The sequence below is a fragment of the Vombatus ursinus genome, unplaced genomic scaffold (genome assembly GCF_900497805.2).
Source record: "Vombatus ursinus unplaced genomic scaffold, bare-nosed wombat genome assembly UNPS02014768.1, whole genome shotgun sequence".
Classification (NCBI taxonomy): Eukaryota; Metazoa; Chordata; class Mammalia; order Diprotodontia; family Vombatidae; genus Vombatus; species Vombatus ursinus.
In genome coordinates this window covers 34,189,930-34,215,767 of record NW_020954546.1, presented here as the reverse complement: position 1 = coordinate 34,215,767, position 25,838 = coordinate 34,189,930, and the positions used below count along the sequence as shown (strand labels likewise).

The following is a 25,838-nucleotide window of genomic DNA, read 5'->3' as shown; positions in this document are numbered from 1 at the left end:
CATCACCATCACCATCACCATCACCATCACCATCACCATCACCATCATCACAATTGTTAACCTTTATGTAGCACTTTAAGGTGTGCAAATCATTATAGATAATAACTCATTTGATCATCACTATAACCATGGGAGTTAGGTGCTATTATTATCCCCATTTTACAAGTGAGGAAACTAAGGCAAATAGATTAAATGATTGTCCAGGGTTATATATCTAGTACATATATGAAGTAGGATTCAAACTTAGGTATTTCTGACTTCAAGTCTTCACTGCTATTTATGTGTCTACTCCTGAATTTCTTGACTGCCCCTCATGCCCTTTATGGGCTGTCTTCTCCCCTTAGAATGTAAGCTCCTTGAGGACAGGAACTGCCTTTTTTTCTACTTGCATTTATATTCTCAGAGCTGGCACATAAAAAGTGCTTAATAAATGCTTTTGGGACAACAACTCACTAGTTGACAAAAATGGCTGGAAAAACTGAAATGCAGTCTGGCAGAGACTAGGCATAGACCAACATCTTACACTTTGTACCAAGATAAAGTCAAAATGGGTACACGATTTAGACATAAAGGGTGATATCATAAATAAATTAGGGGAGCATGGAAAAATGTACCTGTCAGATCTATGGATAAAGGAAGAGTTTTTGACCAAAAAAAAGATAGAGAAGATCACAGAAAGTTAAGTGAATAATTTTGATTATATGAAATTAAAAAGCTTTTGCACAAACAAAACTAATGCAGCCAAAATTAGGAGGAAAACAGAAAACTGGGGCAACTTTGTACATTTGTATTTCTCAAACATATAGTCAAATGAGCCAAATTTATAAAATAAGAGCAATTCTTCAGTTGATAAATGGTCAAAGGATATGAACAGGAAGTTTCCAGAAGAAGAGATCCAAACTATCAATAGTCACATAAAAATGCTCTAAATCACTACTGATTAGAGAAATGCAAATTAAACCAATTTTGTGGTATCACTTCATACCTATCAGATTGGTTAACATGACAGAAAAGGAAAATGACAAATGCTAGAGAAGATGTAGAAAAATTGGGACACTAATGCACTGTTGGTTGAGTTGTGGACTAGTCTAACCATTCTGGAGAACAATCTGAAACTATACCCAAATGGCTTTAAAAGTCTGCATGCCATGTTACTCAGCAATTAGGTCTGTATTCTAAAGAGATCAAAGGAAAGGGAAAAAGGACCTATTTACACAAAATTATGTATAGCAGCTCTTTTTGTGTTGGGAAAGAATTGGAAATCAAGGGGATGCCCATCAATTGGGGAATGGCTGAAAAGTTGTGGTACATGATTATGATGTTGTACTATTGTGCTGTAAGAAATGACAAGCAGGATGGTTTCAGAAAAACCTGGGAAGACTTATATAACTAACATAGAGTGAAGTTAGCAGAACCAGGAGAACATTGTACACAGTAATAGCAATATTGTAAGGATGATCAATTACAAAAGACTTAGCTGTTTTGATCAAGACAATGATACAAGACAACTTCAAAAGATGCATGATGGAAAATGCTTTCCACCTCTAAAGAGAGAACTGATAAACTCTGAATGCAGATTGAAATATATTTTTTAAACTTTTTTTTGCTTTTCTTGTTGTTTTTGGGGGGCTGTTTTCTTTTGTAACATGGCTATTATGTTTTGCATAACTTCACATGTATAATTGATATTAATTGCTTGGCTTCCTAAGGGAAGAGGTAAAGAAAAGAAAGAATTTGGAACTACAGATTTTAAAAGAACATTAAAAACTTTTTTACATGCAATTGGGAATATTTAATGAAATAAAAATATATTAAAATGAATATAATGGAATACTAGCATGTCATAAGAAATGACAAAAGGGAAGATTTCAGTAAAACCTGGGAAATCTTGTATGAACCATGCAGAGTGAAGTAGGCAAATCACAAGAATATTTTATACAATAAAAGCAATATTGCTAAAAAAACTACTTTGAAAAATTTAAGAACTCTAATGAATGCAAATGACCAATCACAGTTTTAGAGAAATCATGATGAAACATGCTACCCACCTCCTGATAGATAGGTGATGGTCTCAGTGTGCAGAGTGAGACATTTATTTTAATACAGCCAGTGTGGGAATGTGTTTTGTTTGACTATTTGCTAAGATTTTTCTTTTTTCTTTTCTTTTCTTTTTGTTTTTTTCCCCCTCCCTCACTCCCTCTCTTCCTTTTTTTGGGGGGGGAAGGAAGAGAATAAACATTTATATAGATTACGTATATTTTTAATTTAATCTTCACAAAAATCCTGTCAGGTCCACTGTGCCACCAGGTGCTTCTATGAGGGGAGGTAAGGAAAATGACTACTGTTAATGGAAAATAATTGATTAAAAAAATAAAATGAAGGTATCCACCAATGAGTAACCCCTTCCAAAGAACATAGAAAAAGTATCATTCATAAGTTGGCAGGACATGACCCTTTACAGTTATGGGCAGCTCCCAGCAGGTGGCGTAATGGGCTCCTGTAGTTCTAAATAGCTCCCAGCAGGTGGCATGATGACCTCCATATTTCCTCCAGCATTGCTCCTCAGTCCCTTTGTGTCTTGATTACTACAAATACTGTGCTTTACCTACTTTATCCCTAATCTACCCTCTCCTAGGGTCCCAGTGACCTAAACTGAGATTTAAGAGGCACCCAGGAAGGCCCCTGTATCTATCGTTTGCCCAGAGAAGGCCCAGTACCTGAAGTTCCACCATTAGGGTTTCACTTCTTTGGATTAAAAATTGTCCTTTTTCATGAAGTCCTTGTCATCATTTTTTATTTGTGTGGTGATTTGAACTTGATCACCAAACAACACTCACTAAATTTATTTGAAGTAGGAAGGCAGCCTGCGATAGTGGATACAGTGTTGGAACTTAAGGAAATATATGGGTCCCAATCCTGCCTTTGATACATATTAATTGTGGGACTCTGGCCATGTCTGTGAGCCTCAGTTTCCTTCCTTTATCTCATTCATCCCTGTCTCCCGAAGAGGGTAAGTCTTCCAAGGTGTTACCTGTCAGGCAGGAAGCACAGTTCTGCCTACCCTGTGACCCTAGCCATGCAGCTTCATTGAACCTTTTTCCACTCTCCAGGGTGCTCCCCTTTGTTGCTGCCCCTTACAAAGAGAACAGGGATCCTGCTCTTCTCCACCTCCCGAAGTGTGTCTCTCTTGGAGCACCAGGTTCAAACACAATGGCTACAAAGCTCCAAGATATCCTTTGTCCTTCACACCACTGCAAGAGGTGTTCCTAATCCAAGCCAGCTGTCTTCATTTGTCCAGCAGCTGGAAAAACACCCTCACTTCTCCCAAATTATCTCTCTTACGCCTCAAGTGAAAGGCAGCAGAGAGCAACGGGTAGGTGACCCTCAGAATCAGGAAGATTTGGGTTCAAGTCCTCCCTGACACACAGCCCCTTCTGTGCACATTGTGAATTTCTCGGTATCCTAGGCAACTCCCTAAGACTCTCCATTGAAGAACAGTTGACAATCTGGACTGGCAGAGGGAGTTTTCTCATTGAGGAATCCTTACATCAATAAAACTACAGGTAGGACCAAAAATGAACCAATTAATTTCTCAGAATGGGATCTTTCAAATCACCCTAAGATGTTAGCTGCTACAGCTAGGGCGAGGAGTGGGGGTTGGGGGTGGAGAAGGGGACAAGCATTTACTAAGCACTTATGTTCCAGGCATTGAAGGGAAGCTAGGTGGCGCCATAGTACATAGAGTGCTGGCCTGAAGTCAGGAAGACTCATCTTCTTGGGTTCAAATCCGGCCTCAGACTCTCACTAACTGTATGACCCTGGGCTAGTCACTTAACCCTGTTTGTCTCAGTTTCTTCATCTGTCAAATGAGTTGGAGAAGGAAATAGCAGACCACTCCACTATCTTTGCCAAGAAGACCCCAAATGGGGTCATGAAGTGTTGGACATTAGCCAGGCATTGTGCTAAGCACTTTATAAATATTATCCAATTTGATCCTCACAACAACTCTGTGAGGTAGGTGCTATTGCTGTCTCTGTTTTAAGGCAGAGGAAACTGAGTCAGAGAGAGGTTAAATGACTTGCTTAGGATCACACTGACAGTAAATGTCTGAGGTGGATTTGATCTCAGGTCTTCCTGAGTCCAGTCCCAGACCTCTATCCACTGCACCATCTAGCTACCTCTGAATCAGAGCTTATAGAGATCTTTAGGGGACATCACAGACCAGCTACATAAGCAGGCCTCATGATGGGCAGGTGTGTAGGAGGGAGAGGATAAAATTCTTCTGAAAGGACTGCTTATTAGTGGGTAGTTTTACTTTATTCTTAATTTTTTTTCAATGAACAGTAATCAATTTTTCCTACCTCCCCCTCTCCCATAGAAGTAACTGGTGGCACAGTAGACCCGGCAAGTTTATTGTGAGGATCAAATGATAAAATATATGTTATAGAAACAATTATTCCCCCAACCCCACCCCACCCCATCAAAAAAGAAAGAAAGAAAGAAAGAACAATGGAAGCCATGCAGCAAATAGCAAACAAAACACATCCCTACACTGGCCAAACCCAAAACTACATCCCGAGTCCAACACCTTGCTGCCAGGAGCTGGGCACCATGTTTCATGGTGAGGCTTGTGGAATTGTGGCTGGTTGTCTGCATTCATCAGAGTTCTTAAGTCTTTCAAAATGGTTGTTTTTACTATATTGTTTTTCTTGTATAAATTGTTCTTCTGATTCTGCTTAGTTTGCTCTATGTAGTTTATACAAGTTTTCCAAAGTTTCACTGAAATCATCCTTTTTGTCACGCCTTATGGCATTTAGTATTCCAATGTATTCCTATACCATATGGGCAGCTAGGTGGCCCACTAGATAGAGCAAAGGCCTGGTGCCAGAAAGACTGCTCTACAATAATAATAGTAATAATAGCTAGTATTTATACAACTGGGACAGCTAGGTGGCGTCATAATGCACACAGCACAAGGCCTGGAGTCAGGAAGACTGAGTTCAAATTCCACTTCAGACAGTTACTAGCTGTGTGACTCTGGGCAATTCTGACAAATGTAGTTCACTCTGGATTCCCATGGGCTACTGGGTTCAGTGTAGGGGAAACATATATCTTAAGCCTCCATCATAGCATGAACCAGAAATCAAATAGTAAAGTATTTGATTGGACACAATAGCTAAGTAAACAACAAGGAAATGTCAAGCAATAGAATCCATCTCAGCTCTGTCCCTCTGTCACCATCACTGCCACACATGCACAAATTAGTACAATTTCTCATAGGCCCATATGCTGGTGGCAAAGAGCAGAGTCCCTTGATTGAGCAACTAATAGTTTCAAGTTATGTAGATTTCCAGGGTCCTCTTTACTTTTATTTTTAAAATATTTTTATTTATTTTGTTAAATGTTTCTCTATTACATGTATTTTTTGACAACTATTTTTAAAATTTTGAGCTCCAAATTCTCTCCGTCCCTCCCTTCCCTCCCTCCTCCTTTAGAAGGCAAGCAATTTGATTTTCATTTTACATGTGAGGTCATGCAAAACACATTTCCAAATTAGCCATGTTGTAAAAGAAAACACAAAATGAAACAATAAAGATAAAGAAATTTTTACAAAAAGTATGCTTCAGTCTGTATTTGGAGTTCATTAGTTCTCTCTCTGGAGGTGGATAGCAAGTCACTTAATCTCTGTTTGCCTGAGTCTTTTCATCTGCAAAGTGAGCATAATAACATCGCCTACCTCACTGTGTGGTTGCAGTATTATTTGTTCAGCCATTTTCCAGTTGATACCTCCACTTTATCCCTTAGTTTGTTTTTGCTACTATAAAAGAGCTATGATAAATATTTTTGTACATATGGGTTATTATCTTTAAAATCTTTTTGGGGGGTATAAGCCTGGTAGGGCTGGGTCCGAGGGTGTGCCTTTACTTCCAAAGCCTTCCATTCTGAGATCAGATTTAGTTTCTTTGATCAACAAAACTTCATTCTGTAACCAGTAATAAAACTACATTTCATGAAATTGCTTGTTTTCACTTAGTGGGGAGTCGCTAGGAGCCAAGGGAATAAGAACATACACCTGGCCTCTTTTTGTCTTGAGAGTTTTGGAAACTTCAGATTGCTTGCTGTGCACCCAGAGGGACCCGCTATGATCACATTTGTGGCTCCGGGACCTGGGGGGACCTCTGAGATTTCTGCTCTCTAGGCAAAGAAATCCCTTTGCAGCTGAGCTACTTGGAAATTCCATAAATGGAACAGCCAGCAGATGGCCCCAGAACACTGCTGACCCACTTAGCCAATCTCCCCCCCCCCCCCCCAAAATCCTAAACACCCCTCCCCCTCCCCCCTTTACGGTAAAACAGAGCAGGAGCAACCGGCAAAATCTCTGTCTCTCTTTGTCTCTTTTTGTTTGTCTGTCTCTCTCCCTTTCTCCCCCTCTCCCGTTTCTCCCCTTTCCACTCCCTCTCCCCCTCATCCGTCCGTCCATCTGTCTAATCTATCTATCATCTATCTATCTATCTATCTATCTATCTATCTATCTATCTATCTATCTATCTATCTATCTATCTATCTATCCATCCATCCATCTATCAATCTATCATTTACCTATCTGTCATCTATTTAATCTATTCCTGTGGCGTGGAGAGAGAACACCTTTGCCCCACCCGTCTATTTGTCCTGGCCACTGCCGCCTCCGCATCTTGGCCGCCTGTTTGGCTCCCAAACATCCGCGTGTCTGTCCTTAGCCCCGACGTGTCGGTCCTCGCCCGTCTGTGTCCGCGTCCGCCTTCCACGTGTGTGCCTCTACGTGTTCCTCTCCGCTCTCCGTCCTCAGCCCCTTCATGTCCTCTGCCGTCACCTCCTCCTCCCCCGTTGCACCTGCCCTTACCCGCGTCCACGGACTTGCCGCGCGTGGCTCCTTTCCTTCCACGCGGGGAAGTCCGCCTTCCCGTCAAGTCCACGGCTGCCGCAGCCCGTCTGCAGCGCACTAAACGGATCAGGCGGTTATATCTTTTCTCCTCTTCGGCCTGCAGCTTACTGCTGGTGTTTTATTTTAAAAACCTCCCCTACCCCAAGGCTTCTACAAAAAGGATGTTATTGAAACAGGGACGTTGCTATTAAAAGCCCTTTAAACGGGAAGACTTTATGGGGGCAGACCAAGGGTCAGCTTTGACATTCATTAAAATTTAGAGGAGCGAGGGAAATTCTATTTAGAGATTCAGAATTTTTGCCGGAAAGGTTAAATACTAGACATGACCCAGGAAAGGGGAGAAAAAACCCCCCAATTTGGCTTGAGCTGCTCTCGGTAGCTCGGTATCTCCCTTAACACGTTACTGTGATTCCAAGGAAATTTGTTTCTCTATGTTTTCTTTAGGCTTCAAAACCGTTTCCTGGTTGTTGACAGTCCTTCCCTGATCAGTTTAGAGCCTTAGACTTTCTCTTGCCCTTGTCTGTTTACTAAATTCGTACCTCAGCCAAAATTTTAAATGTCTTTTCTTCTTGCCTTGGTTCCAAAAAGAATCACTCCTGGTGGGTATTGGGGGAAGAGGAGTGGATCCTGCTGGCTGGCAGTTACCCCATGGCCTCCCTCCATGTGGATGAGGCACTCAAGTGTCATTGAAATCATGCTATTTGAGAAGTTCAGTCCTGTTAGACCTGTGCTCTCCATTCAGATCTGCAGGGATGTGATTACCACAGGGATTTCTGGGGTATGCTTCTGACAATTCCCAGCAGCCAGCTGATGCTGAATGGGCCTTGGATACCAGGAACTTAATGTAATTGAAAGAAAACCAATCTGTATCATTGCGGTGGGATCTCTCATTGAAGAAATTTGGAGTTGGAACCATTTTCATTCAAAACAGCTAGATGCAGCAGTGGTTAGAAAGCTGGTCCTGGAGTCAGGAAGCCCAGAATTCAAATTCAACCTCAGACACTCAGCTATTTGACCCTGGGACTGCTGTCTGCCTTTGTTTCCTCAACTGTAAAATGGATCTGCATAAAAATAGCACCTACTTCCCAGGTATGTTGTGAGGCTCAAACCAGATAATAATTGTAAAGTACTTAGCACAGTGCCTGGCACATAGTAAAAAGCACTATATAAAGGTTAGCAATCACCACCACCACCACCATCATCATCATCATCATCATCATCATCATTATTATAGACCTGGATAAATCTATAGCCAACAAGGTACTTTGTGATAGCTTAGAGGTATTTGGTAAAATCTTGTCCTAAAAGGTGGTGTGTGATGAGCATGGCGATTACCCATATGCGCACTTTGAGACCCAGGATGCCGCAGACAGGGCTGTGGAGATGAAGAAAGTCATGATTCTCAAGGACTGCAAAATGTTTGTTGGTGGATTCAAGTCAAGGAAAGAGTAGGAAGGTGAGTTGAGAGCCAAAGCAAAGAAATTCACCAATGTTTGTATCAAAAACGTTCGAGATGACATGGCTGATGAAAGATTAGAGGAACTTTTCAGCAGACATCATAAAATTCAGTGTAAAAGTGATGACCAACCCCAGCGGGAAATTCAAAGGCTTTGGTTATGTGAGTTTTGAGAAAACTTATTGAAAAGACATCATTTGGAAAGTGGTATCTGTAGTCTGGGCAGAGAGAAAAAGTTGAATTCCAGGCTGAGTTAAAATGGAAATTAGAGCAGCTAAAACAGGAGAGAATTAGCTACTACTGGGGCATGAATCTCTGTCCTAACAACCTGGATAACACCACTGATGATGAAAAATTAAGGAAGGAATTTTCTCCTTTCGGATCAATTATTGGTGCCAACGTGATGCTCAAAGATGAGTGAAACAAAGGTTTTGGCTTTGTCTGCTTTTCCTCACTTGATGACATTACCAAAGCAGTGACAGAAATGAGCGGGTGCATGGTGGTCTCTAAGCTGCTGTATGTCACACTTGCCCAAAAGAAAGAAGAAAGAAACAGTAACAAATCAGTACATGCAGCAGGAATGAGAGCTCTTTCTGATAACAGTACCATCAGTCAGTTTCAGCTGACTCTTGGGAGGGTTACTTCATGCTAGCAGTGGCCCAGGCTGAGAATAGACCTTGTTATTACGCACCCAATCAAATAGCCCAGATAAAACATAATTCACGATGGTAACAACTTGGGAGACCTCACGGCTTCCAAGGGGAGTCAGATGCCGTCGGCCAGTCTGGGTCACATTCAACTCACTGCCATCAGGCTCCTGCCAATAAAGCCTAGGCTTCTCATGGTCTCCCTATTATACCTCAGTGAGCTGGGGTCCTTGCTGCTGTGCAAAATTTATCTCAGACCCTTTGTAGCTATCCTGAACCTAGAATTATCTGTCCTTACAAATACTCTTCAAGTGTCTGAAGCCCCCATCCAGTCTTTACGGGCACCTCAGTCTGCAGTTCGTGTGCAGGGCCTGAAGCCCCTTACAAATTTCCATCTTGGCTGCTGCTCCTCTGAAGGAAAATAAGTAGATGGTGGGAGAGCCTTTGTTACCATTGATTTAAGCCATGCTTCATAGTTTAGCAAAGAAGATCACAGCTAGAGGTTGACAATTCAGAATTGCCGCGCATGCTGGAGTCTCTGGAATCTCCCTGTCCAAAGGGAGAGGAGGCGATTTCAGTATTACAAACTCATCCTGCCAAGAAGGAAGCTGCTCAGAAAGTGTCTGTGCTTGCTGCTCCCCCTTAGACCAAGAGAACTGGAAACTCGGAAGCAAATAGCTTTTTCACAGGTATCTGCTCAACATTCTCTCAAGTCTCTGCCCCAGACCACATTGTTTTTTTCTAAAACTATACTCTATTACATGGTATCAGTGGTGCCACCATTCACCCAATGTTCATTACATTCCTACTATAGAATGTAAGCTCATTGAAGGCAGGGACCACTGGTTCATTTTTGTCCTTGTATCTCCAGTGTCTAGTTCATAGTAGAAGCCTAATAAATCATACGAACCTGTGTTTCATGGGATGACAAGATTTTAGATCTAGATTTGGAAGGGTCCTCAGGTTACTGACTGTTTGATTGACTTTCCTAAATTATTGTGGTAGCCTCCCAACAAGCCTTCCCGCCATCTCTTCTCTTCCCAATCCATCCTTCAGAAGGCTGCTAGATCAATCTTCTTCATGTATACTCTATTTGGTTGTGTCAGTTCTGCAGCTTAGAACCTTTCAATGAAAGACTTATATGAACCAATGCTGAGTGAAACGAGAAGAACCAGGAGAACATTGTATACAGTAACAACCACATTGTGCAATGACTGACTTTGATAGACAGCTCTTCTCAGCAATGTAAGGATCTAAGACAACTCCAAAAGTCTCACGATGAAAAATGCTATCCACATCCAGAGAAAGAACCACGGAATCTGATGGAATGCAAATGGAAGCATGCTATTTGCTCTCCTTTTCTTTTATTGTTTTGTTTTTTTCTTTCTTATGGTTTTTCCCATTGGTTCTAATTCTTCTTTACATCATGACTAATGTGAAAATATGTTTAATATGACTGCATAAGTAGAGTCTATATCAGATTGCATGCCTTCTTGGGGAGGGGGATGGAAAGGGAGGGGGAGAAAATTTAAAACCCAAAATCTTATGGAAGTGAATGTTGAAAACTAAAAATAAATTAATTAATTAAAAAAAGAACTTCTCAGTGGCTCCTTATGGCCCTCGATAATTTGCCAGCCTTACCAAATACTGTTTCTCTCCTCATATTCTACGCTCTGGCTTATTGACCACTTAGGATGCCTTGTTCAGGTCATGTTCATCCTTTCTCCTTGGCCTTTGTCCATGGTATTCCCTGTGCCTGGACTTCCCATCCCACCTTGACCCTCTTGCCTATTGTCCTAGCATCTTTTTAAAGTCCAGCTCGCATGTTATTTCCACCATGAAGCCTGATGTAAGAATCTCCTCCCTCCAGTAACCTCACATAGCCCTTGTCCCTCATGACATGGCACTTGGCTTGTGTCTCTCCTATCTGCTTATTTTGAATTATAGAACATTATGTTTTTGGTTTTTTTCTGAGTGTTCTATCTCGCTACACACCAGAAATTCTACGAAGGGAATGAACAGGTCTTATCTAATCTTGTCTTCCCCAAACCTAGCACTGCGCTCTCCACCAAGGAGGCCATTTGGGAGGTTACTAGGTGGCTTTCAGTTGCTCGTTCATTTCAATTGTGTTAGACTCTTTGTGATCCCAAATGAGGTTTTCTTGGCAAAGATATTAGAGTGGTTTGCCGTTTTCTTCTCCAGCTCATTTTACAGGTGAAGAAACTGAGGCAAACAGGGTGAAGCGACTTGTCTAGGGTCATACAACTAGTGTCTGAAGTCAGATTTGAACTCACAAAGATGAGTCTTCCTAACTCCAGCCCTGGGAACTAAGGAGTACCATATTGTACAGAGCACTGGGCCTGGAGTCAAGAAGACCTTAATTAAAATGCAACCTCAAACCCTTACTAGCAGTGTGACCCTGGACAAGTCACTTAACCTCTGTTTGCCTCAGTTTCTTCCACTGGGATAGTAGTAACATCTACTTCCCGGGGCTTCTTGAGGATCAAATGAAATAATATTTGTAAAGAACTTAGCACAGTACCTCACACATAGTAAGTAGTCAGTAAATGTTTGTTCCTTTCCCATTCCTCTACTACAATAACTAGGAAAGTTCAGCCAGTTAATCCAATAGTCAAGAAATTAAGGTCCCTTCCAAAATCCTATTATCCTATGAAGGTACTCAATAATTATTGGCTGAATTGGATAACCATGAAACAACAGAGGACAAATAGTAATGCAGACTTTTAAAAAGTCCTGAATTATATGGTACTAAGAGATCAGGGGGGCACCTAGGTGGTGCAGTGGATAGAGCACTGGGCCTGGAGTCAGGAAGATCTAAGTTCAAATATGGCCTCAGATACTAACTAGCTTATGTGACCCTGGGTAAGTCACTTCACTCCCATTTGCCTCAGTTCTTCATCTCTAAAAATGGGGACACGCTGGAGAAGGAAATGGCAAATCACTCCAGTGTCTTTACCAAGAAAACCAAGTCCATGGGGCCATGTAGAGTAGAACATGACTGAATGACTGAACAATAACACAGAGATCAGAGGAGAGGCACATTAGCAAGAATTGGAATAATCAGAAAAGACTCCTTGGAGGAGGTGGCATTTGGGCTAGGCCTTGAACAATAATCATGTATTAGTAGTAATTAATAATGGTGATGATAATAATACCTGACATTTATATAGCACTTTAAGGTTTGCAAAACTCTTGATCCTGTGAGGTAAGTACTCTAGATATTGCACCCTTTTTGCAGATGAGGAAATTGAGGTTGTGAGAGGTTAAGCCCTCTAATTCTATGCTCTAGCTCACCTGACCATTTATGATGCCTTGTTCAGGTCTTGTTCTTTCTTCTGGGCCTTTCTTCATGGTATTCCCTATTCTTGTTCTACCTTGAGTCTCATGCCTGTTGAAGGCCCACCATCTTGTAAAAGCCCAGCTCATATGTTATGCCCACCATGAATTTACATCCATGCTAACCTAGCTAGTATCAGAAATAATATTTGAACCCAAATATCTCTTGACTCCCAGTTCAACTTTTTTTCTCCTGTACTAAACTGGCCACTTGAAGATTAGTTTGGATTTGGTTAGATTGTGGGGAGCAAGAAAGGTGAGAGGAATAATGTGAGGGATTGGCATAGAAGTGAAGCTCAGTATGGTGTGTTTTGGAGTGACAGCAGCCTACTCGACTGGAAGGGAGTTTGTGAGGGTGCCAAGGAAATAAGGCTGGATAGGGAAGGGCCACATTTTTGGGAGGGTGCTTGAATTTCAAAGGTAGGGGTCTAGCAGTGGTGCCCAGGTGCCAGTCTCTGCCTGTTTGAGTGCCTGAACATGGGCATAGGGCACCATGTAAACCATGCTTGGCACGGCCCTATGAATGGTAAATCTGTCATCAATCCGGGTCAATCCCAAAAAGGTAATGATGGAGTTTAGGTAAATCCACCCAACAGGCCAGGTTAGGTACAGAAATTAGGGTGGAGTCCAATCATGTTCACCTTGCATCTCTTTGGTAATAATATCCAGCTTATGGATTACCCTTATCAGCCTTGGGCCATGATGTCAAGGAAAGCAATATAATCCTGTGAAATCATCTAAGGGAGGTGATCACCTTATAATGAATCCCACACCCACGGAATACCTTATCCTGGAATCTGTTTGTCCTAGGGCAGAGGGATACCCAGGACACTGTGGAGAAGTAGAAATGGGCTGCTCCTGAGAGAAACGTCACAGAGATTGCATGAGGCGAATTGTTGCTGCTGCTGCCACAAGCTCTTCTTGGGTCCCATGATTAATGTTGCTTTGGATTTAGCATCTTCAGGATCGCAGAGACCAAGGCATACAAAACTCTAGCACTGGTCCTTTCTCCCCTTTCCACTGTTGTGTAAGGATAGAAGAGTGAGAGCTGGCTCTGTTCCTACTCCTGCCTATACAACCAATTCTAAAGGCAATCTAGCCTTAATTCTACAAATAATTCATGCCTGCTGTGTCGAAGGCCCTTCCTGTGCTAGGTGTTGGCATTTTTGAAGACAAAAATGAAAACCAGTCTGACTCTCAGGGAACTTACATTCTCTGGGAGACACAGTTACAACATTAAGCTGGAAAGTAGCTCATGGTCCAGTTTGTCCAAACTCTTTGTTTTATAGATGAAGAGAATGAAGCTCAGAGTTAAATGACTTGCCCAGGGACACACAGGGATTAAGTGTTGGAGGCAAGATTTGACCTTGGTTCCTCTGAATCCCTAGTTAATTTTCTTTCCTCAAGGTACAGACAAATAAACATAAATTATATAAAGAGTGGTACACAATGCAAGTGAGGGAGAGTCAGAGAGAGAGAAAGAGACACACAGAGACATAGAGAAAGAATGACAGAGACAGAGAGACACAAAGATACACACAAACAGAAAAAGAGAAAGAAAGAGAAAGAAATAGAGAGATAGAAACAGAGAGGCAGAGACAGACAGAGAGAGATAGAGATAGGGAGGGAGAACCCCAAGAACTAAGGGGAGAGGAAGAATTAGGAAATTTCTTGTGTTGCATGTGGTTGAGCAGGGCCTTAAAGAAAGATAGGGGTTCTAAGAGGTGGAGGTGAAGAAGTGAGTACACTTCAGTAGTGGGAGATCACTTGTACAAAGGCATGCAGAAAAGAGATGGAATGTTGCCTATGGGGAACAGCTAGACGAGGGGCACTTTGAACCCCTTACTACCCTAGACTATGATTTTATTTTATTTAGGATGAATATTTAAATGAATCTTCAGATTAGAAGGATATGTTGGATTTCTATTATGCTGTCAATGAGGGAGACTTTGTCTTGTATCCTTGTGACCTTTGTAGCCACTGTGATATGATAGTAAACACCAAGATGATGATCAAACAGATCCAGTTGGGTTCTACTGAGTTAAACTTGTGTGTCTGACCACCAGGGTTTGTTAAGGAGCAGAGAAGAAAGAACTCAGCAAAAATCAGGACTGGTGGATGACATGGTCCTAAACTCAACTCATCTAACATAGAACCACAGGATTTCATAGTTGGAAGGGACCTTACAAATCATCTTATCTAGTCTATACCGAAAAAAAAGGACCCCATGAGGAATATAACCTATAAACAACTATGTAGCATGGTGGATGTTGGACTTGAAGCTGGGAAAGCCTGAGTTCACTTAAAGCAACTCACTTAAGCTCCATCTACCTCAGTTTCTTTCATTGTAAAATGAGGATAATAATAATAATAATGATAATAATAATAATAATGATACCTATCTCCTAAGATTGTTATGAGGATAAAAGATGATAATATTTATGACATGCTTTATAAACCTTAAAGGTATTATATAAATGCTAGCTCTTATAATATGTAATAATATAGAATAAGCATAATATATAATATATATTGTTATATATAATAATATATAATATAATAACCTTTGTTAGAAGACCTCCAAAGAGGTATTCTAGTACTTTCTGTCACAGTGACCTGTTTTCTTCCAAAAACCACTAGGCACATTACTCACCATCTCTTCTGTTTCCATATGGCATTTGGGATGTTGATTTGGGCCAGGTAACCATTGCTTCACTTTGGGAATGGCCATTGTAGAGGTGTGACTGAGACTGTAGGAGGGAAGGCAAGTTGGAATTTAGACTGGTGAGTGAGCCCTGACTTCCTTCAGGGGCTGGCTGTTGCCACAGAGAAGCTGTTTCCAGGTTTGGATCAGTCCAGATGAATTCTCTCTTGACACAGCTGAAGTTGGTGTTTTTGTCAATCTGCATGCCTATGTAGCTATGCAGGAGAATGATAACTTAGCACACAGCTATTATTTCTTTGGGAAGAGTTGAAGGAGAAGAGGATTGACTTTGATCAAAATGATCAAGTTATTCTGAGGTGTTTCGAGTTTCATCTTTTTAATAGTTTTATTCCTCTGGATGGTGTTGTTTCCTTCTAGGAAACCAAAGTAAACTAATATAGGTCAGAATAACGTGCCTGTAAGAAAGAAGCCAGATTATACAGACTCTGGGTCACATCAGCTGGCTTGGGGGAAAAGGAAGGTTGAGAGAAGAATCCCAGAGTAGGGTAAAAAGATTGGAAAGTCTAAAACTCCACAAGAGTGTGTGTGTGTGTGTGTGTGACCATTAATAGACAAGAACAGGAAAAATGAGTCATTTTCTCAGATCTCCTTAATTCGGGTGCTATTACTCTGGAAAACATAGGCACAGGAAAGGTCTTTGCAGAAAGCAGCAGACTCATTTGAGAGAACTCCACTTTTGAACTATAAAATATTGCACAGTGCCATAGCAAATGAGTCTTTGGCCTTCCTGTGCCTTGGGAAAAAGTTAGATTTTGGAGAGAAGTGACAGGGAAGAACATTAGTCCCCCCTCACAAAAAAAAGAGGTTAAAGAAGTTAAAGATGTATGTCCCATTCTATACCTTTACTTTTAGTGCCCATAGAGTACCTTGGACTGGGGTAGTTGATCCCTTGCTAACTCAGCCTGAGAGTGTAAGTTGAGGGACAAGTATCAAAGAAGATGCTATACTCTGTTCAAGGTATTCTGTAGGTCTATATTCTTAAGAATATTACTTAAGAGTCTTTCTTTACCTACATATATACCTGTAATACTCAGTTGACACAATTGGCTTAAAACAAAGGCATTTAATATGGTATCATACAAATGATAGTAACACAACATCCCCCCAAGAAATCCAGAGTACACTCTCCCACAATCACAAACAGCATCAATAGGAAGAGTAGACACAGAGGTGTCAAACATGTCCCCAGCAGTCCTGAGTTTGATCTAAACCAGATTAAAATATAATTGGAAAATACTTAACAAAATAATAATATTATGAAAAATAGATAATGTTAATTTGTGGTTTTCTAAGTCAATATGCAGCTGTAGAGATCCTTAAGTATGGTTTAGTGGCTCCAATACTATCTGAGTTTGACACCACAAATGTAGAGTATAGTATCAGACGAGTATATACATAGCAAACACATTGGATGAGGTAACTCATCCCTTTAGCACTGTAGAGACCTGATGCTCTTTCTCTTCTTGAGGGTGCAGTATCTCTATTGGGCAAGTTACTCAGCTGAGCTCCATGGCCTCTTCTTAGCAGCTCAAATCCTGATCACCAGGGTGAATTCTCTCTTGACGCACAACCATCTTCTGTCTCATTCCTTGACTCATTAGGCCTACCTGCTGGTGGGTACAGTGTTTCCTATGGGGCAGACTTCAAGATCATGGCCAATGGTGGGAGACAGGAGGAAGAAATTCCATCCTTTTCCCTCCCAAAGGTAAGGAGCAATTTTCATTCTCTAAGGAGTGATCTGTCTCCTTTTTCATCTGACTCCCTAGAAAATGGGTTCTTAATCTTTTTGTGTCATGAAACTCTTTGGCAGTCTGATGAAGTCTATGGTCCCCTTCTCAGAAAGTTTTTAAATATGTAAAATAAAATACATAGGGTTGAAAAGGAATCCAACTGTTTTGAAAATTAGTTAATCTATGTGTCTATCTATCTATCTATCTATCCATGTATCTAAGTATCTATCTATTTTAAAGTTTGGGCATCTTAGGTTAAGAACACATCCTAGAATGTGGCCTGTTTTTTTAAGGGCCGCCAATATGTAATGGGGCATAAAACCTCAAAATCAAATGTAAAAAGGCAGAAATAGTAAATGTATTCTTTTTGGATTATAATGCAATAAAATTACATTGAACAAAGCCATTCCTCAGTTGATAAATGGTCAGAGGATATGAGCAGGCAGTTTTCAGATGAAGAAATCAAAGCTGTCTACTGGAATATGAAGAGGTGCTGTAAATCACTTTTGATTATAGAAATGATACCACGTCACACCTATCAGATTGGCTAATATGACAAAAACAGGAAAATGATAAATGTTGAAGAGGATGTGGGAAAATTGGGACACTGATGCACTGTTGGTGGAATTGTGAACTGATCCAACCATCCTGGAGAGCAATTTGGAACTATGCCCAAAGGGCAACCAAACTGTGTATACCCTTTGATCTAGCAATACCACTATTAGATGTATATCTCAAAGACATCATGAAAAGGGAAAAGGACTTACATCGGTGAAAAATATTTATAGTAGCCCTTTTGTGGTGGCAAAATATTGGAAACTGAGGGGATGCCCATCAATTGGGGAATGGCTAAACAGGGTGTGGTATGTGAAGGTAATGGAATACTATTGCACAGTAAGAAATGATGAACAGGCATATTTCAGAAAATCCTGGAAAGACTTGTATGAACTGATGTAAAGCGAAATGAGCAGAACCAGGAAAATACTGTACATCAAACAAAATTGTGTATCAGCAACATTGTGTGATGATCAGCTATGAATGACTCAGCTCTTCTCAGCAACACAGTCATCTAAGACAAACACAAAGGACTCACAAGAAAAGATTCTATCCATATCCAGATAAAGAACTGATGGACTCTGAATGCAGATTGAAGCATATTTTAAAATTTACTTTATTTTTTCTCAGGTTTTTTTTTTAATCTGTTTCTTCTTGCACACCTGGGACTAATATGGAAATATTTTTCACAGGATAACACATGTATAAACTATGTCAAACTGCCTACCATTTTCAGGATAAGGAAGGGGAGGGAAGGAGAAAAATTTGGAATTCAAACTGTTGTAAAAATGAATGCTAAAATTTTTCTTGACATGTAACGGGGGGAAGAAAATACTATTAAAATAAAAAAATGGGCAAGAAGAAGAAGAAGAAGAAGAAGAAGCAATCTTTTGTAGATTTAGAGTTGGTTTTTGTATGATAATGGCTTCTGTTGCCAATGGTCCCATCCTCTCAGAAGCATTTGACATTGTTAACCATTTTCTTTTCCTGGATACTCTGTTTTCCAGGTTTGGGGATCAATACTCTCTCTTGATTCTCCTCTCCTACTTCTCTGACCACTGTTCTGTCTCCTTCCATGGATCTTTATCCAGGCCACATCCCCAAACATAGGTGTGTCTTGGCTCTGTCTTGGGCCCTTTATTCTTTTCTCTCAATATTCTCTCATTTAGTGATCTCATCCACCTGTAGGCAGGTGACTTCCAGAACTACACATGTGGTCCCAGACCCTACAGGACTCCTCTTCTGCATCATGAATATTGAACATTTTGATCTGTTTCCTAGCTCTCTTTCTCTTCAAACCTACTCTTCTTATTACTGGCAAAGGTACCATTATCCTTCTAGGCATCCAGCTTTACAGACTCAGAGTCTTCCTGAATTCTTCACTTTCATTCATTTCACATATCTAATCACTAGCCAGATCTTGTTATTTCTATTTCCACAACATCTCTCATATCTATTGCATTTTCTTTACACACATAGACACTCCCCTGCTTTAAGCCCTCATCTCCTCTTGATGGACTATTGCTATAATCCTTTTAAATAGTCTTCTTGCCTCCATCTCTACCTTACTGCAATCCGTTCTCTGTAGAGCTGCAAGACCCTGTCACCCTCTATTCCATAAACTCCAGTCACTCCTGTTACCTTTGGGATCAAATAGATATACTCTGGTATTTAAACCTCTTCACAACTTGGCCTCTTTCTGCCTTTCCAGTTTTCTTACACTTTACTCCCCTCTACCACCTCCATACTGGCCAACTGGCTTGCTTCTCCTCATACACAATGCTCTCTCTCCACCTCTGTGTCTTTACATCAAACATCTGTCCCCAATGCCTGTAATGCTCTCCTTCATCATCTATGCATCTTATTGTCCCTGGTTTCCTTTAAGACTCAGATCTATTGTCACCTCTTGTAGGAGGCTTTTTCTGGTCCTCCCAAAAGCTAGTGCTTTTTTGTCTGCTTTGCATGTATCTTGTACATAACCATTTACCTACATATCATTTCCCTTCTTAAGAATGTATGCTTCTCCTTTGACCCAGCAATACCCCTTCTAGGGCTGTATCCCAAACAGATCATAAAAGAGGGAAAAGGACCCACATGTACAAAAATATTTATAGCAGCTCTTTCTGTGGTGGCGAAGAACTGGAAATTGAGGGGATGCCCATCGAGCGGGGAATGGCTGAACAAGTTGTGGTACATGAATGTAATGGAATACTATTGATCCCAGAGACCACTTGGTTAGCCTCAAACTCATTTAGCCCATGTGCCAAAATGGCTTACCAGGGTGTCTGCTGCATGTGTGCTACAGCTTCTTGGAGCCACAGGTGAGAGTTGGGTAAATCATGTGGACATGAAAGGTGGAAAGCAGCCCCGAAAAGGGCTCAGCAACCTTAACACCAGAGGCACTATTCTTCGCTGAAAACCTGTACACCCCAAATAACTGGAAATGAAGTAGATGCCCATCAATTGGGAAATGGCTAAGCAAATTGTGGTCTATGAATGTAATGGTGTATTACTGTGCTGTAAAAAATGACAAATGTGTTGAATATAGATGTATTGAGTATTCTCTGCTCTAGGCTTAGCATCCAGAGTCAGGCTGGCTACATCTCCCCTCAAGGTATTAGGGGTACCAGTGAAGGTTTAGGGCATCTCTTCCCTATGGCATCATTCATATCAAGCCTCCATTAATTTTGCTCCCTTCATTTTCAGCTGCCAATGACTAGCACCCCAGTTCCATTTGACATCGATTAACTTTTACAAAGAAATATTTACTTTGAAGATGGAACAAATACAAAAGTACAAATATTTCTCCCCCTGTCCCCCCCACACCTTAGGGGGTGCACACTTTATCCAATATATAGCCTTGGTTTTGGGTGAGAATGGACTTAAACTTAGCTCAGTTCCTCCATAGCTTTGGTGCCCACCAATTTCATGTCCAGATATAGCATTGCTGTCAGATGAGTCCTTGTCTCAAATACCACTTGCCGGGGTCCCAAAGGTCATCCCTTGTTCTTCTATTCCTTGATTCTAGGATTGCTATAAAATGTGACGTAGGCTGTGGCTCATAAGCTCCCAGACCCTTAGACTTGGAGGCTTGCTCTCCTGACCTTTTAAAACTCACAATGTTGATATCTCCAGATTTATATCCTTTACCTACACAACGATGAGGCAAATAAAGAAAGCCTGTTTAAATGTCAATGTATATCACCCCTGGAGGGAAAGTTCCCAAGGCATTCTGCCTTATGATATTGTCTCTCATTGGATGCCATCAGCAAAGGAGTTCAAGTAAGAGCATATATCTGCTAACAGATAGCTGCTGAGGAGAATGGCTAAGGCTTTGGTCAATGAGTACTTTTGGAATGTATCCATAGCCAATCAGAGTCTTCCATTCATCACATGGTTAACTTATTGGAACTAGTTGCAGAATGTCTTTGCATGCTCCAGTGTCCCTCCAAGGCACTTCCGTTGTCATCAAGACATTCTCAGAGCCAGACCTTCAGCCTCCTCCATGTCAGGTATTGCAACAATGGCATTCTGCCCAAGTGCCAGTCCCTGTTACATAGAAAATCATGAAAAGATTTACATGAACTAATGTAATAAAAATAAGAAGACCCAGGAAACAATATACATAATGCAATGTAAATGGAAGAACCACAATTACAAAACAATAAAAAACAATTTCAAAAGGAAAAAAAAAGCTTGAAAGGATATAGAAGTATATGATGAGAAAATAAATGAGAATATATCTCTCTTCACTCCTTTGCAGAGGAGGAGGATACACATATGACGAACACTGAATATAATGTCAGACTCTTTTTTGGATGTATTAATCATTTTTGCTAAATTTTCTCTTCTTCTTCTTTTTCAAAAATTCTTTTTGCATATGGAATAACTTCCTGAGAAAGGGGAGTGGAAGGGATATGGGGAGAAATCTAGGTGATGTAAAAACAAAGGATAAAATTTATTTTAAAATAAAAAATAAAAAGCTGAACGCAAAAAATCCAAACCAAAACAAAAGATTTCTCCTTCTAGCCATAGTTGTGAAAGGTATCTTTGGCCGTATCCCTCTATATTTTAAAAATGACTTGACCTTGTATATTTAGGTACCTATTTGGAAACGATTGTGGTCTGTGGTGTAAGAGAAACACATTTATTCATTTTTTATTCATTCATTTATTTATCTGTTTGTATGTTTATTCATCAATCCATCCATCCATCCATCCATCCATCCATCCATCCATCCATCTATCCAACCATCCATTTATCTATCTATTTATTTATTGCATTATGACTTTCAGTTTTGCAGGAGTTCTTGTCAAAAAAAGAGCCCTTCCTTAAGTTTTCTTGAATTTATAGAAAACTCGATTGGATTTGATTGCTTCTGTTGGCAATAGGTGGCACAGTTGATGGAATGCTTGACCTGGAGTCAGGAAGACCTGAGTTCCAATCCCACCTCAGACCTTGGCCAAGTCGCTTAACTTCTATTTGCCTTAGTTTCCTCATCTCTAAAATGGGGATAATAATAACACCTACTTCCAGGGTTTTTGTGACTATCAAATGAGATAATTGTAAAGTGTTTAGCACAGTGCCTGGCACATAGTAAGCCCTATATTAATATTAACTATTTTTCTATTTCTTTCTCATTAAATATACTCAGCTGGTCTATTTTTAAAATCTTTACCAAATAAATATAGCTTAAATCTTAAGCCTTCTTAAATATTCATCCTCCCTCAATATTTCCTTAAGATTCCAGAATAATTTCTTCCATGAAATTAATTTTTATTATATTTTTGTCTAACTCAATAAAGTAAGCTTTGGCAATTTGATGATAATAGCACTAAATCTCTAAATTAGTTATTATATTATCATCATTTTTATCTTATTGGAACAGCCCAATATTCCTCTAATCCAATCCTCCTTTATTTTCATAAAGAGTGAGTTGCAATTGTAATTGTATAAATATGAAAATGACTCTTGTTAGAATGACTCCCAGATACTTTTGGCATTTTGAAGTTCTTTTGCATGGGATTTCACTTTTTATCATTTCCTTCTGGATTTTCTTACTGCTATGTAGAAATTTTGTGGATTAAATTTATATACTGTTTTTTTGGAGATATTCATTATTACAATTAATTGATTGGGGGAGGAATCTCAATAAACTCTTATGTCATTCAAAAGTAGAGAACATTTTATCTTCTCTTTGCAAATATTTGTACCTTTAATTTCTTTTTCTTGTCTTGTTACTACCATTAGCATTTCTCTAACTATATTAAATAATAGCGGAGAGATGGAGGATTCTTGCTTTACCTTTGTATTTATGGGGAAAGCCTCTAGTTTTTCTCTAGTACAGATGTAAAGTGATGTGCCCTGGGGAGACATTGGCAAAAAACAAGATTTCTGGAGCAGCTAAGATAATGAGATGGTGAAAGGTAATTGGAAAATCCTTTAGATTCCAAGTAGATAATCCCTTCCTATAAAGAGTCTCAGGTTTGAATAGACCAATTAAAGATGAGGAGATGAGTGAGACAGGGCACAGGTATACCTCTATTTCAAGGCACTCATCTGCCTAAGGTCTCCACAAGAGTATGGGAAAATGAACTGATTGAATTACCCTAAGACAACATTTGTTATTATTGTCCAGTCATTTTCAGTCTTATCTTACTCTTCATGAACTCTTTTGGTTTTTTTTTGGGGGGGGGCAAAGATATTAGAATGGTTTGCTATTTCTTCCTCCAGTTCATTTTATAGATGAGGAAACTGAGGCAAACAGGGTTAAGTGACTTGCTCAGGGTCACATAGCTAGTGAAAATCTGAGGCCAGATTTGTACTCAAGAAGATGAGTATTCCTGACTCCAGGCCTGGTGCTCTTTCCTCTGTGCAACTTAGCTACCCTTGAGGCAAGGTGCAGGACTTTTCTAAGAGAAGGGGTTTTTGAGTCAGGAAAGATTCTTAGAACAGGAGAAGCTAGCTAACTAAACCTTTCCCACATCCTGCCTGAAAGTGATAAGCAACCTAAAAGATGAGGTTCTGAGGGAGTCAAAGAGAAGGGGCCTCAGTCAATCCAAAAGTAAAAGTCATTGCCTAGCTAAAGGAGTACTGCAGATACTCAGGTGAAAAGAGCACTGTAACATTAAAACTGAAGAAAGAACAGTACCACATGGCTGAAGGTGGAAGAAGACTTCAGCTTCCTATAGAGGAATGAGCCAAAGAAGTCCAACACACTGATCCTTCCAATACGCCACGCCCCAAAAAGAACCCATAACAGAGTAACCTGTCCAGCATTGTCTCCCAGTAGCTCTCTGGCCCGTCTCATGTGTATTTCCCAATCGAGTTGTAGCTGAATCCCTTGAGGATCAAGAGCAGCAGGTGAGCAAACTACTTGACCTAGCCTGGTGGCAAGCTGACATATATGGCCAAGATACTGCACCATACAGGAAGTAAGACTAGTTGAACTAGCTATCCAGTACAAATGCCAAACTCTATGAGAAGCCAGCCCATTGAGTAGACTCATGTATTGCTGATGTCATCCCTCATGGTGAACAACATGAGGACTCTCTGGAGAAAGAAAGTAGATAGAGGTCTTGTAGTTCTGAAGTAAGGAGTTGATCGACCATGTGTGTTTACTGTACCCATGTGTTACCACCATTGTATTTTAACTCTGTGCCCACTCTTCTGTGTGTATTTGTGGAAGGGCACACCCCTGGTTTTTGGGAAAATGCTCTGTAATTACTACCCTTGCTAAGTCATTTGAATAAAAGCCTTTGTTAAAATGCTAATTGAGACTACTGACTGATTGTAAAGTGGAAGCACATCACTGGGGGCTTGAAGATAGAATTAAGAGGATAGCTACCCATAGAGTTATCCTGACAACACTCAAAATAGTAGCATCCACTTTGCAGGGGATATAATTTTTTTAAAAATAGCACAAATAGCTAGTGTTTAGTCAAAGGATTTTTCATTATTAATGTGTGGTTTTGGTTGATTTGGTTTGAAATATGATTAAATATGTTAATTGTTTTCCTAAAATAGGAAAACATCTTTCTATTACTGGTGTAAATGCAATTTGGTTATAGTGAAGTTTAAAATTTGTTAATGGCAATAGTCTTATTGGATTCTGGTAATTTTTTATATGATTATAAATTGTTTTGATTTCTTCATTGGAAAACTGCTTGTTTGTATCCTTTGATCATTTATCAATTGAAAAATGACTGTCCATGATACTTTCATTCCCCCCATTAGCTCCACCTACCAGAATTCCTACTTCTTCAATATTCAGCTTAAGTGCTACATTTTGTAGAAGGCCCAGAATACCTTGAGTTGTCTCTTATAACTAGCTATGTATTGTTGTGTTCCACTATCTCTCTAGTCCTACTATTGCTTCCCACAATTGGGCAGAATCAATACTTTCTAACTTTTGTTGATGTGAAGCACAAAAGACACAGACCATGTTATTTGATAACCAATTGTATATTGTCAATTATAATGAAATTCAAAATTTAAAATTTACCAAATGTTATAAAGGAAGGAAAAATCAGTAATCCTGAGGTTGTTACAATCAATTATAAGAGTTATACAATAGTAACATACATTTAGCCCTCTATTCTCCTTATAGATAATATTCTTCTAAGTGGAAAGGCTAGCAAAAGGAAGAGGTAGTCTAAAGTCAGAAGTCCAGGAATTATTCCAAATATTTCTTTCCATGCAGGAAGAGTTTCTAAGTGAGTTTTCTTTAATTTCAAAGTCTTCACACTTCTGCTCTTTGGACCAAAATGGGAGAAATTCCTATCTTTCAAAAAGAACCATTTGATCCACTTTGGAGGGAAAAGGGCATGGAGCAAAATCCTCAACAAATTGATGATTAATCTATCAAAGCTGCACTAAGGAATCAGATATGAGTAATGACTATGTTCTAGAAGCATTGAAGATGCACCCAAGCTTTGAAGGTCTAATTCTCTTTGCCCATAGAAAACTCTTAATCTGGAACATAAGGTTGGAAGTACACATGTGGCTCACAGGAGTGGGAATTTAATCAAATATTAGTGGAATCAATATTGATCAACAATAATATTAACTTGCAACCATGAAAGAGTTCCATAAATTGAATTCTCAAATGAAGAAAAAAACCATTGTTATGTGAAGTATCTAAGACATTCTTAATCTAAACCTCAAATGAATCAAAGATTGTATTTAGCTCCCTTCATTTAAACACCTCACAATGAACTAATTAAGGAATCTACAACATATATTATTTATGGCATAGCAAAAAGGAATAAAAAATAAATGGAAAGAGAACCAGACCGATGTTGATGCGAGTTGGAACCAGAGCCTGATCCCTAATTGCCACAGCTAGAGGAACAATTTGAGTTGGAACTATGTCCTTTCCTTCCAGAGCTCCTGGTTTCCTCCTGTGAGCTGGACCTATGTCTCCTGTGAGAGGAGGATTGAC

General features: G+C 39.9%; 1 protein-coding gene and 1 pseudogene across 1 annotated transcript in view; one reads left to right on the top strand and one right to left on the bottom strand.

Moving 5' to 3' along the window:
* Positions 1-2,952: 2,952 nt before the first annotated feature.
* Positions 2,953-9,113, top strand: LOC114042947 (annotated as a pseudogene).
* A 250-nt stretch (positions 9,114-9,363) lies between these two features.
* The window catches only part of LOC114042946 (filaggrin-2-like), a 19,454-nt gene continuing 2,979 nt past the window's right edge, over positions 9,364-25,838 (bottom strand). Inside the window, exon 4 of the mRNA XM_027861724.1 lies at positions 9,364-9,439. Within this exon, the coding sequence (XP_027717525.1) occupies positions 9,364-9,439 (76 nt within the window). The remainder of the gene's footprint in view (positions 9,440-25,838) is intronic.